The sequence below is a fragment of the Chelonia mydas genome, chromosome 8 (genome assembly GCF_015237465.2).
Source record: "Chelonia mydas isolate rCheMyd1 chromosome 8, rCheMyd1.pri.v2, whole genome shotgun sequence".
Taxonomy (NCBI): Eukaryota; Metazoa; Chordata; order Testudines; family Cheloniidae; genus Chelonia; species Chelonia mydas.
The window spans coordinates 88,802,785-88,816,914 of NC_057854.1; the positions used below are offsets into that span (position 1 = coordinate 88,802,785).

Genomic DNA, 14,130 nt, shown 5'->3' on the forward strand with positions numbered 1-14,130 from the left:
GAGCGCTCTGCCATCGATTTAGCAGGTCTTCACTAGACTCACTAAAATCGATCCCTGCTGCATCCATTGCAGCAGCATCGATCTCCCCATACTGAAAATCAGACCTTAGTTCGCTCCCACCACGTCCACACGAGGGAGTTACAGTGCAGCACTCTACCCCACAGGTTGGACTACAGGAGTGTGAATAGCAATATGCCCTTGGGGTACGTGTACTCTGCAATAAAACACCCATGGGCTGGCCCATATCAGCTGATTTGGGCTCGCTAGGCTTAGGCTGTGGGGTTATAAAACTGCAGTGCACACATCCAGGCTTAGGCTGGAGCCTGGACTCTAGAATCCCAGCTCCTTGCAGGATCCTAAAGCCCAGGCACCGGCCTGAGCCCGGATGTCTACATTGCGACTTTATAGCCCGCAGCGTGAGCCTCATGAGCCCGAGTCAGCTGACATGAGTCAGCATTGAGTGTTTTATTGCAGTGTAGACATTCCCTTAGATTCTTAAGCTCAGCAGGCCAAATTCGGAAGCAATGTGTAAGGGAGAGTGTAAGCTACATACTGATAAATGTATCCGAGTCAAAGTAAGTCTAGAGAGTCTACATTTGTGTAATGTACACATCGGAAGGGAGAGGGTGGAAAAAAAGGTACACCATCTAGATTCACCTCTGATTTTGACCCAATGCCAAAATATCATCCATTCCCCACTTAATAACCAAGCAGTTACTGTGCACTCCCCAATGTGAAAGTTGTTTCTTTGTGGAAGGCTACTATGTAAGTTGCATATAAAGCCTTAACTTACTGAGTTTCTTGTTACAAGGGAACGATATTGTACATAATATAGGAATCCCCTCCCCACAATGCTCAGAGTTGAATTTCAAATACACCAGTTAAACTTGTTGAGAGGCCAGCGTTGGATCACAACATTTTAAAGGAATACCATGTAACTCCCCTGCCCCCCCGCCCACGCCACACACAAACACACCCCCTCTTGTTATACAGAAAAAAATCTATAGGACGCAAGTCCTTTATAATAAAAAAAAATTAGATAAATGCTAGAATCCAGCTCTTATTCTCCTCTTCACTGACAATACAGGTGGATGCTCTTTATGGCTCTTAAATAGCAAGGACTTGTTCTCTCAATAAAACAGGTGGCTGTCTGCACCACCATCCCCATCTTCAGTACATCTATCCAACAGGAAGGGGACTAAATGCAGACTCACCAATACTTTACACCATGCCATAATTACGACCTCTACATATAGATGTCTTTATTTATACACGCCAGGTTTAGTGGACTACTAGCTTAGTCATTTCCTTTAATTAAATAAATCACATTTAAAGTGTGCAATATAAATTAGACTACTGGGATACCAAGTGTGGGGGGTCTTATTTGGAAATCTTTCTGATCACACATTCATAGAGGTGACAGTACCCACCTACATGACATACTGATGGAATTGCCTTTTACACTTTTAAGATGAGCTATGCGTGCGTTATAATCATTTTACACTTGAAAATTATCTCAGAATTATCCTTTATATTCTACACACTGGGGTTAGCATGAAGTTGATAAATAAACCAAGCGGCATTGCTAACCAGTGACAGAAAGGACAGAATGTAAAAATGTTACTGAAAATATAAAAACTACAATAAAATCAAATTTAAGAGACATGTGTGGGCTATTTTACTGGAAATAAATATAGAGCCAGATCCTCAGCTACTGTAAATGGATACTGCTTCATCTTCACGGGAGATGGGCTGAGATACAGCTTTATACTTTTTGAGACTTAGCATTTCTTATTAAAATAGTGAATGAGCTACAAAGAAACTCGAAATCAAAGGCACTTGACATAATATTTATGGTCCAAACAGTGGGCCTGATCGTTACCTGATGTAAATTTGCATCCTACAGATCTTCTGTTTGGACCATGTATTGACTTCAATGGAGCTACACTGATTTACAATGGCAGATGAGGTGGACTGCTATTTCTAATTTTTTAAATCCACCTCTCCCCCTCCCCCACAAATTATTTTGTTGATCAAGAGATCGGGGGGGGGATGGGACTGAACTCTCTCTACCTGTTTGCTATGAACTATGATACTATCAGATCAGTGGTTTGGTCACATAAATTCCCCATGAGCGATTTTAATAGCAGTAGAGGCAGCTAGTATTATTTTCTCTCTGCCTTAGAAATAAAATAAAATCTTCAGTGGAATCTTTGCCTTTTTCACAGAAAAACTTCATACCCAGAAATCCATTAAAAACTGAAGCGAGCTGCATTGCATTAAAAGATGTTAGGACTTTCGTTCTAACGCCAACATGTGGAATGTCACCACAACTGGAGTTCACTATAAAGGGGTCCAGCTGTATTGCTAAAACACATGATATCCTTATTTTCAAATGCTCTGGTGACATTCATGACATAGCTATTTATATCTATTGAGAACCTGCAAACATTGTGTTTTGCCTTTTCATTTGTTGACCAGCTCAGACCATAATGAAACTGTTTTTGCAAAGCAAAGCAGAGTTGTCTCTGAGCACAAAGAGCCCATCTCTTTACCAATCACTTACTTACTAACAATGGCATTGTGAGCTGATGAAGATAGTTATGATAAGCACAAATGCCAATAATTTGCTGCAAACCAACAAAATGAGCATTAATGAGAAACTAACAATATTTATTTTCACACTGGTATTTCTACATGTTTCTACCCGATTGCAAATGTATTTTCACTTCTCTTCAAAGCTAAATGACAAAATTGCTTTTAAAAAATTAAATTGGGTAATTTCAAGATCACTAAAGGTAATTTTCCATTAAAACACTTAACAATGATCCATAATTCTCAGTTAACCAATAGCAGTCATTTAAAAGGCAATGGGAAATTAGTTAATTAAAACTTAGAACAGCTCTTAACTACTATGACTTTATACTTCTGCTTAGATCAGCTACAGTACTAGGAATTTAGTCATATTTATCATATACCAACCCCATTGGCAGCTGCCATTTGAACTATCAATTCTATTGCCAATTTATTAAAATATCTCCCATCTCCTCCAACTACCACAGTAGATCCTTGTCGATCTCTTAGATCTATGGAAAAAAATATACTCTGGACAAAATTCTGCAGATAGTTTGTCTTGGTCTCAAAATAATAGCTTTTCTTCCGTAATCCACTGGTTCCCGGTTTCTGGTCATAATAAGCTGCTGTTGGCAAAGTCAATATAAGCAGAGGACGGTCTTCCATGTTCCTTTTTCATATAAATACATTTAAAATAAATTATGGTGAAAATAAAAGAAAACTCAGTCTTGACACCAGCAATGGCACATCTACTAGTTAGAAGTTCTGTGAAGCAGTCAAGTGCCCAAAAATAGCTCCTTGAACCTTGTACTGAATGTGGTTTCGGTAACTGAAGAAGTTTTCTTGCACTTGTTCTGCAAGATCACTGTCAGAGAGAATACATATAATTCCACACTGCAATCCCTCATGAAAACGGAAAGAAAAAGGAGATTTGTCTTCTCTAGGTCTTCTGATTGTGAAGCAGTAGTTCTGTGCAGTTCTTGTATTATCACACACTAGACCACAACAGTGTTAATTCTGTCCAATTATCTGTTAGGATGGGGATAGCAAGAGAGGCTGTTTAGTAGGTCAGCCCTTCAGTCAAAAGCATTGATTTGTTGCCAGGCTCTGCTCTCTAAACCAATGCAGAGCTGGAACCGTTTTAGACAGACAAGCAGATTCATAAAGTTCTGCCAGGTCTGCCAGTTGTAACTCCCACTGTCACTCTGTCCTCATTGGGAAGTGAATACTGAGAAGGTAAGTGTTCAGGAAGCACGGCTGTACACAGCTAAAGTTATTTTGTGGAGACCAGCAACTTAAAGGTCACTCTTAAAATGGCAATCAGAAGATCTCCGTTACCTACAGTTTCCTTATATTACTGTCATTGACAGCCAATAACTTCTCCATTGCCAGTATTCTATAGTGCTTAATTGAATGGCTTTCCTCTAATAAACATTGGAGTTACCTGCTGGGCACTATGGGCCAAAGTCCACTTGGAAAATCCAGAGTAACTGCAATGGTTTCTATGGAGTTACTCCAGATTAACCACAGTCCAACTAGGAACAGAATTTACCCCTAGGGTCTTTACAAAATACTATTATTTTGGAAAAACTACATTTGTATAAAGCTGTGAATATTGAAACATGATTAACTCTGGCAGAAGAGTATGGCAGCCAAATTATTTGAAATCCCAAGAAAACGTCATCTGGACTGGCGAGATGCCAACTTTCTTAAAATGCATGCAGTACCGTCCTTCTGAATTCTGGGAAGTTAATATGTTGGTTAAAAATAACCAACAATGCTTTTCAATAATACTTTGTGCTTCTGTGGAGTCTTTTATCCAAGTATCTCTAAACATTTAACAAACATTAATTGAGCAATTTATGAAGCCACACTTCATTACAGTCCAGCCTACTTGCTATTAAAGCAAAAAAAAAAAAAAAAGAGAGTCATAATTTTTAATACAATTTGATTGCTGTGACCATTTGCAAAGTGTTCTATGGGGATGATTTCTTGAGGTTTCAGCTCTGCAACTGGAGAGAACAAACAGGCTAAGAAGCCAAATAAAATATTTTTTCATCTTTAAAGCTCTGGATTAGCATTAACTAACTCATCTTTACTTTGGTGTCCTGAAATGCATAGGCACTGTGGTTAAGTTCTTAGGTAGAGGTTTCCCTCTTGTGGTACAGAAGTGGAAAAACAATTCCCAAGGTTAACTAACAAGGTTCTACTTGTACTCAGTTCACACAGCAGGTCTGCTTTCTGATCACTGCAGGAGGATTTACATCGGAAATTCCCACTGGTATTTATTAAAACACCTAGGCAAGCAGTTTCCCTTCTCGCTCCCAGGTGGCACTGTAAGTTCAACTTACTGTAGGATGTCCAACCCCTTGAAATGTCTCATTATTCAAGCACATGCAAAAAGTAAACTCTTAGAACAAGTTCCCCTTTTATTGCATGGGGGAGATTTACATGAAACTACGCACCCATTGGCAGGGGGGAAAGGCCACTATGAACCCAGTGATTTATACATGTACAACAACCCCTCCCCCCCCAATGCACATATAATTAAGCAGCAGTGGAATTCAGCTACCAAAGTCTAATACATCTCCTGTGGCTTCATTTAGTTTGACTTTCTACCACAAAGTTTCAGAGGCATCTCAGGCCGCCCCGGCAGAGTTCTCATCCTGAAATTAGACCAGGTACTTTAGAAGTTTCCAGATAACAGGAATCAACCTTTTACTTTACTTTGATGTTAGTGCCAAGCAACAGTGACTGGTTGGGGTTGGGCATGGAATACAAGACCTTTTACCTTTATTTTTCACCTGATGGCTGTTTCACAGCTTATCCCTTAATGGGCAAGTGTCTGTATGAAAAAAAAAATACCACCATTAAAATCAGTACCTCTTCGGACAGACCCAGAAGAAAGAAAAAAGGTCTGAAGCTAAACTAGAGATGAAGGATGAAATCCTGAGCCCATTCTGCTCAGTGGGTGTTCTGCCCCTGGCTTCAATGGGCTCAGGATTTTGCCCAATGTCTCCACCTTGGCAGAGTGGAGATTGGGTGGGAAAGCTTCCCCTGTCACTGCCCATGCCATCCTTGTTCTGAGGATGAATGGGGGTGGGGAGAAAGGGCACCTCTCACAAAATCCTGGATTTCACCCCTGGTTTTTAAAGATAGAAAAGCTGTGGAGTATTTCCTGGTGCAGTTTTCTAGTTTGCTACCAAGAGGAACTGGACATGCAAGAACGTGGCCAGGACTATGCACTTCTTCCTGCTAAGAGCTGACTTTGGTTAATGATAAAAAAGACAAAACAAGATTGTGTTTTCAGAAAATTTAAACTTTAGACTGTGAGTCTTAGTCAAAAGGTCATTTTCCTGCTATTTCTACATATTGGCTTTTAGTACCACAAACTGTATCAAACTAAGCCTGTGTGATTCTGAAAAACGCAGAGAACCAAATTCTGCCATTAGCCTTCTGTACTAAGATTCTCAAAGTCACCTTTCCATAAGTTCTATATGACCAGTGACAGTGAATCTTACCCTGTACTATAAAAGACATTTACCTTCTGGCAGAGAATCTTTTGAGATGAGAGACCTGAGCATAAGTTACTGTATAAAGTAGACTTACAACAATCAGTTCTAAAGTGAAAGAATCATTTTGGAATCAAATAACGGTTTTGGGAAAGCCCAGAGAAAGAAGAACAAACGAACCTGCCTTTCTTTCTAGATCAGATGGAATGAAATTATCTTCAAGATTAATTAACTACAAGAATTCCAAGTGAATTACAGTCTATATACCTCCACATTTACACACAAGATGACTATGAGTATCTACAGCATGGGAACATGAAATGTTCAGTGTGTTCCCCGCTCTAATTTCTAGCAATTTTCTCTAATTTGTTAGCACACATACAGCAGGCCCATAAACCCTGCTATGCATTCATAACTAAGGCTGAGATTCTCTCTGACTTCCACAGCAACTGATGCGGCTGACTCCAGGGCACCCCACAGTCAGCTCCACCAGCCGTTGCTGGAGTGACCCAGGGACGGCTGTTCGGGTGGTCCCTGGGGTCAGCTGCACCGGCCGCTGCTCAGGCGGCCCCGGGCAGCTGGTTCCGAGGACCGCTCAAGAACTGGCCGGTGCGGCTGGCTCCAGGGAGCACCTTAGCAGCGGTCCTGAGGGCGCCATAGGGCCTGCCCGAGCAGCAGCAGTCCCAGGGTGGCTAGAGCAGTGGCCTCAGGGGCACCCAGAGGCCGTCTGGAGAGCTGTCCCTGAGGAGCTGCAGCCGGGGCAATCAACCCCCAGCACTGGAGCAGGGTCCCCCCGGAGCAGCAGCCCTCCAGAGCAGCGGGGCCCACAAGTAGAGATTTAGTCAGGGGTATTTTTGGTAAAAGTCATGGACAGGAAATAGGCCGTGAATTTTTATTTATTGCCAGTGACCTGTCCATGACTTTTACCAAAAATACCGGTGACTAAATCTTAGCCTTAGCCATAGCCCGAGAAGCATGGACTCTGCAGAGCTGTGCACTCTTGCTGTGATCATTACAAACACCTGGCACCTTATCCTGCAGTATTTCCAGAGCTGAGACAGGAGCCGCTGCATGGAACACTGCGATTTCCTTCGAGCAGCCCTGAGGCAAGCCATATGAAACAATTCCCGGTTGCTCCTGGCAGTCATGCAGCAGCAACACGGTAGAGCTCTATTTCCGGTACCCAGGAAATAAGCACTGACTGATGGGATTGCATCATTATGTAGCTATGGGATAACGAGGCGTGGGCTGCAAAACTTTCAAATGTGGAAGCCCACTTTCCAGGAACTTTGTGTAGAGCTTTCCCTGGCCCTGAAGCACAGCAACACTAAAATGAGAGCTGCTCTGACAATGCAGAAGCGAGTAGCAAACAATGCCAGACTGCTACCAGTCAGGGGGGAATCAATTCCAAGTTGGTAAATCCACCATGGAAGCTGTTGTGATCCAAGTGTGCAGGGCCATTAATCGACTTCTGCTAAGATGGGTTGTGATTCTGGGCAACAATGCAACCATTGACTATGTTGAAATGCCAAGAGTGATCCTGGGAGACCCAGCCTCATGAAGCCATACCCGTCCACCTGGACAGCAGTAAGGAGCAGTTCAACAATAGGCTGAGCATGTGCAGAATGATGGTGGAATGTGCCTTTGGACGTTTAAAGGGTTCTTCGCGCAGTTTGCTTACTAAGTTAGACCTCAGTGAAAGCAATATCCCCATTGTTATCGCTGCCTGCTGTGGGCTCCATAATACTTGTGAGGCAAAGGGAGAAAAGTTTCTCCAGAGGTGGAGGCAGATAGGTTGACAGCTAATTTTGAGCAGCCAGATACCAGGGCAATAAGAAGAGCCCAGTGAGGAGCTCTGTGTCTCCACAAGGCTTTGAAAACCCATTTCAGTAATGAGCCACAGTAATGAGTGCTGCTTATCTGTGTTGTGCCTTCCCATACCATCCCTTCCGTTGCATCAGTTTCCCTGTACCCCTCTTCCTCTCAACCCCCATGACTGGAATAAATAGAGCATTTCATTCTTGAAACGTTGACTTTTATTGCACAAACAAGGAAACTGAAAGAACAGGAAAATAATTTAACCTTGGAAAAATGGTGGGATAAAATTGGGAGGGAAGAAACCAAGTCAGCTTGTCTGTAAAAGCAAAATAGTTTTGCCCATCGAAGGTCTTTGAATGGCTGCCTTTTGTTCCGAGTACCCTCTCCTGGTATTGAGTGGAAGGAATAGTGCACCTCCCACCCACCCCCTGCCTCCTGGAATGTCTTTGATTTTCATGGAGCACTACTGCGTGTCCTTGCTGTAGACCTTCTCCCCCATGTCCCATGTGATTTTTTCATACATGTCTATGTTTCTTTGGCTGGATCGGAGCTGTGCCTGTCCAGACTCTTCTCCCCACAGACCAGTAAGATCCACCACTTCCAGTGTACTCCAGGTGCGTTTGGAGCACTGAGTTGCCATGATTAGCTGGGCTGGCGAGCTCTCCACGCTGATGAAACAGGAAATGAGAACTCAAAAGTTCCTGGGCTGTTTCCTGCGTACCTCGCTGCTATGCAGCAGAGTTGAAAACGATCTCCAGAGCGGTCACAACAGAGCATTGTTGGACACTTCCTGGAGTCCAATTCAATCAACATACACAACGCTGCATCTACATAGCCTCTCTGTCGACCCATCAACAGTGAATCAGGCACTACACCTCTCGCAGAGGTGGAGTAATTAAGTCAATGTTACAGTGAGTTAGGTCGGCAGAAGGGACCTGGTAGTGTAAGATGCATACATTATTAGATGGAGGTAGGTTGGAAGAAGCTGCCTTAAGTCTGTAGTGAAGACCTGGTCTGCTAGTGTGAAATTTAGTTCTCCTTTTCAGTATGACAAAAAATTTCTCCTTGGTGGTTTTCTTTTTCAATTCCTTCACAAAGGAAAGTATACAGAGCTTGCCTCTGTAGAAGTTTCAAGGAGCTGCACCACCATAATATTCCTGCTTGAAATCTTCAGCGATGATCAGCCTGCTGATGTCTTTGGCAGTAGCTGTTTGGTTTTTAAGTTAGTTAATACCTTTCCTTGCTCTGTATAAAGTAAACCTTTTTTCTGCACATAATCAGCCGTTAGCCTCCTAGCCCACACAATCTGTATCAGTTATTTTCTTCCTCCTTTGCTTCGTGTTTCCCTGTTTCTTTCTCAGAGCCCTATTCTGCCCTAACAAACAGTTTTAACCTATTCAGACCAATTACTAAGCAAAGTAAACACCCCTTGGCAAACAGGCCTCTCAAGACATGCAACTGTATCTGACTAAAGGTTCCAAATAACTGCTCCAGCTATGTGTACTGTAGTGTCAGTTTACCTAGGAAAAGGGACCCTCCTTAAAATAAATATTTCTGTAGTCGGGGTTATAGTTTTACCCTTCTAATGTGCTTTTTGGGGATGGGAAGCACAGGCTGATGACTGCTTTAATCCTGGACCCTACTCCTGCAAACACTTGGACCCTGCTCCTGCAAACACTTGGACACACATAACTTTACACACACAGTGAACTAAAAGGAATTACTCGTGTGCACAAAGTTACACATGCATATAAGTGTTTGCAGGACCAGGGTGCAAGAACAACACACCAGCTTTTTCTCCCCAGTCCCCCAGAAAGCACATTACAAGGAAAACCCTCTAACCACAAACTACAGAAATACTTTTTCTAAGGAGGGTCCCTTTCCCTAGATAAAAAGCTATCCCTAGACTCAGAGATGCAGTAGTTACTGGGAAGTGTAAGAGCGCTAGCCACACACTAACGAAAGGACTGTTTAGGATGCAGGCTGGCCTAGCTTCCATCCCTCTCCCCATACCTCTTGTGGGCCCTGCAGTGGGCGGAAGCATCACCAATGGTGTGGTGATCAGACTCCTGGAAAAGCGCCAGATCCCACTGGACGCCTGGGTATGCTTCCAAAAACTTGAACAAACCAGTCCTTTATCCTGCTAAAACTAATTCCATTATTTGTTTATTCATGAGGCTCTGAAGTGCTCCCTGCTGCCAGTGCAGCTCCGTACACATGTGATGTTTACATTCCTGCTCTACCCCTTTTCTAAAAAAATTTCAGCTCTACCACAGCGGTTTTCTTTTCTTTTTTAAATTAAAATAAGCTGCTCCATCCACTCCTTTCATCGCAATACACAAGGAAGGGCCATTCTGGTTAAGGAATGACAGGCTTAGGCACCGACTGAAGGTTACAAAGTGAGCAGCTGCCATGAGGGGAATATAAAAGACAAAGTTCTATCTGACTTTTCTTGTAAATTACATTTTTGCCCTGTGAGATGTTATTGGCTTCAAGTGGATTTAACTGCCCATGCTCCTACACTGCTGCAGTGACAGTCTGCAACTAGCCAGTATCTTCAGCTCACCCTACACACCACTCTACAAAGGAAAGCGTCTCTTGCTGATGAGAGGCATCTGAACAACCAGGAGGCCCAGAACAGCATGACATGGTCCATTTGTCAGGTTACATGTAACTAGCCGGCTGAGGCAAGGCTCATCTCCGCAGATTTAGCATCTACTGAGTTATCCTAGCAGCATCACATCCACACCTGGCAGGCAAAGAAAGATGCCAAGGGGCACAATTAACATTGATCAAGCAGTCCCACATTCTGAATTCAAATGTCCAACTCCATTCCAGCCTGGACCGGCCGCAGCGCCCCTCCCCCGGCCCAAACCCAACCGGACCTGCCAGGGCCGGGGTGCCTATCCTGCCCTGGAGGTGTCGCAGCAGGGAGAGGCGCTTCTCCCCCCCAGCCCAGGTGCTGCTGGGGAGAGTCCTCTCTCACCACTGGAGCACCCTCCTGCACCCCAAATCCCTCATCCCCACCCCAGAGTCGCACCCCCAGTTGGACCCCCACACCCTTGCACTCCAACCCTCTGCCCCAGCCCTGAGCCCCCTTCCACAGTCTGAAACCCACGGCCCCACCCCCACCACATGAATTTTGCTATGTGCACGAATATGAAGGTCATGTGTCATACATCACCTCCACATTGGTGCACGTAGCAAAATTCATTCCACACACGGGTGGGAAAAATTAGAGGGAACGCTGCTGACAAAGTTATACATCTACCTTTAATTACAGACATCTGATTGCTTCTACAGTTCAGCAATGAAACTAAAATTCTGAATCTCTATGCATATCCACATCAATAGACTACAATTTCCAGTTATCTTAGATATCATTAATTAGAATCCATACTCCCAGTTTCACGGTTTTAGTAACAATGCTTGCTGTATAAGTCAATTTACTTCCATTGTATTGGTGCAGACAATTTCATCAGTTTCCTGCTTCTGCCATTAGCACTTGTGTAAACTGCAAGCCTGGACAGAACTTTCTTCATAGCCTAATAATAATTACTACTTTAGTTTCGTGAGCAGTTAGGAGCCAGTTTCACTGCTGGGGACAGACAATTCCTGCCTTCTGCCACAATCATACCAAGCCAACGGGCCCTAAGGCCCTGTTTTCTAGTGCAAGGCTAATATACTAACTAATGCGGGTGAGGAACTAGCAGCATAACAAGACCAGAGCTGTTTCCTTAAATGCAGGTGGGGTGGGAACATTGTAGCCTTTGCACATCCAGGCCACAGTGTGAGCTTGCAACTGGGTAAACAAACCATTGTGTATAACAAGAAAAGTTTCTGCCATGCAGATCAGATGGATTCCAAGGCGCTAGGGTGCCTTGCAATGTTACAGAAGCCCTATAAAGTCAATAAGAATAACCTTTGGCCAGTCTAAGTAAGGGCAGCATGCACTGCTGAAGCAAGCTAGGGAAACTGTATCTCTAATGCCTGAAAGGTTAACTTAAATGTCAAAGAGCATCAGACCTAAGGCTTTCCCCCAAGGTGAATGCAAGAGCAGTGCCACCCCTCCCCCCCGCCAGCAGGGATCTCCGTGCAAAAAAACCAAAACCAAACCAAACCCCCTCAGTAACTCACCCATCCACACCTAGGCAATGCGCAATCAGACCCTGTCCGCCGACAGGCGGTGTCTGAAGGGCACAGCGATTCCAACCCTCAAGATAACAAGGGCTTTCATCCCCCCAGCCACTGTTTGCCCCCCTGCAGCCTCCCCCCGCCCCATTCAACTGCTGATTGTTGCTCTCAGTCTCGCTAGGCCGGCCGGCCGGGGAGGCGGGAAGAGAGGGAGCCGTGCGATGGGGAAAAGGGGAATCAAGCCCCCGCTGTCACCGTGACTCGGCTCCGGCTAGAAGCTGCACCGCCCGCCCGGAGCGGGGACCGCGGCAGGGCAGCCCTCGCCGGCTGGGGGGGGGGGGGGGGGGCACAACTCAGGGTCACGTTGCCCCCCCGCGATGCACAGTCCAAGGGGAGGGCAGCGGGGGGGCTGCACGGGGTGTTGCCCCGGGCGTGCCTGGGCGCAGCGGCTGCGGCGGGCACGTCGGGCGCGGGCCGGGCCCCCCTACCCCGTTGGCGGCGGCGATCCGGATGATCAGCTGGATGGCCTCGGTCATGTAGAAGCGGCCGTCGCCCCCCACCACCAGCGCGGCCTCCTGCCGCTCGGCCGGCGGCACCGTGGCCAGGATGCTCTGGATGAAGTTCTCGGCGTAGTGCGCCTTGTCCTGGAACACCCGGACCCGCTTGCGGAGCCCGCTGGTGCCGGGCTTCTGGTCGGCGTAGGCCTGGGTCCGGACCGTCACGATCTGCACCATGCTGCCGGGCTGGGGCGGCCGAGCGCGTCCGGGTTGCGGGCTGCGGCGCGGCTCCCTGCCTCCTCCCGGAGCAGCCGCTGGGCGGAGCTTGCCGCTGTCATCAGCCTCCGGCACGCCGCCCTCTCCTCCGCCCTCTTACAGACACCGGAGCCGGGGCCTCCCGGCTGCGCCCCGTGGCCTGGGCCCCACGTCTGCGCTGAGTGGGGAAGGGCGACCCCTGGAGGAGCTACAGGGGGATGAGATCAGGCCACTGGGTGATCTCCCCTGGGTGATCTTTGGCACTGATCCTCTATAGTCCCTGCAGAACTGTGTAACTAGGGTGACCAGACAGCAAGGGTGAAAAATCGGGACAGTGAGTGGGGAGTAATAGGCACCGATACAAGACAAAGCCCTGAATATCGGCACTGTCCCTATAAAATCGGGACATCTGGTCACCCTATGAATAACTAATATGCAGCCTCTTTTGCTGACCTGGATTATGCCGGTGATCGCACGCTTTGGTCAGGACGCAAACCACCCCCCTGAGCTAGGTAACTTACATTGACTTAAAGCCGCCTCCACACTGTGCTATGTCCAGGGGAGATGCTCTCATGGAGGTGGAGTAATTACCTCGACGGCCCACAAAGTGCCTCTTCTCCAGAAGCACTAAATCGGCGCCACCACATTGGTGCAGCAGTGCTGATTTAGTGCAGTTGTGAAGACAAGCCCTCAGAGATGCACTAGAGCAATGGTGCTCTGGGGGTACATCAACTCATTCTGATACTTGCCTAGTTTTACAGCTGGCAACATAAAAAGCACTAGCGAAGTCAGTACAAACTAAAATTTCATACAATGACTTGTTTATACTCACTGCAATGTAAGTACAATATTTATGTTCCAATAGATTTATTTTATAATTATATGGTAAAAATGAGAAACTAAGCAACGTGTCAGTAATAGCGTGCTGTGACACTTTTGTATTTTGATGTCTGCTTTTGTAAGCAAGTAGTTATTAAGTGAGGTGAAATTTGCGGTACGCAAGACAAATCAGACTCCTGAAAGGGGTACAGTAGTCTGGAAAGTTTGAGAGCCACTGCACTAGAGAGCTTCCAGCAAGAGACAGCTACTCTGGGCTGAGAGTTTCTTGGGCAAAAACAAGAATCCAGAGGGTTGGCCCAAAGTTGTGATATCAGACCTCTGTGCTTCTGGACAAACCATGTGTAGCGTATGATTTCATTAATCTATTTAGGCTGTAAACTGTCAGCAAACAGACGCAGCCAGCCAGACGTCCTAAGGAGTACTGGTTTAGCAGCCTCAGTCATGAAGGACCTGCATAGGGTCTGGAACCAAACAAAGATGAAATGATATCCAAAAGTATG

General features: G+C 45.7%; 1 protein-coding gene across 3 annotated transcripts in view; it reads right to left on the minus strand.

The window, feature by feature from the left end:
- PGM1 (phosphoglucomutase 1) overlaps nt 1-12,905 on the minus strand; it is a 29,879-nt gene extending 16,974 nt beyond the window's left edge. The window contains exons 1-2 of one of the 3 annotated variants that reach the window (XM_043520897.1): nt 12,835-12,849; nt 12,527-12,792 (exon numbers count right to left, since the gene is read on the minus strand). In XM_043520897.1, coding sequence (XP_043376832.1) covers nt 12,527-12,772 — 246 coding nt within the window. In that variant the 5' untranslated portion in view covers nt 12,773-12,792; nt 12,835-12,849. Of the gene's footprint in view, nt 1-2,982; nt 3,322-12,526 lie in introns of those variants that run through there. The other 2 variants (XM_007063409.4, XM_037905976.2) reach the window with 2 other exon arrangements.
- Between the last annotated feature and the right edge of the window lie 1,225 nt (nt 12,906-14,130).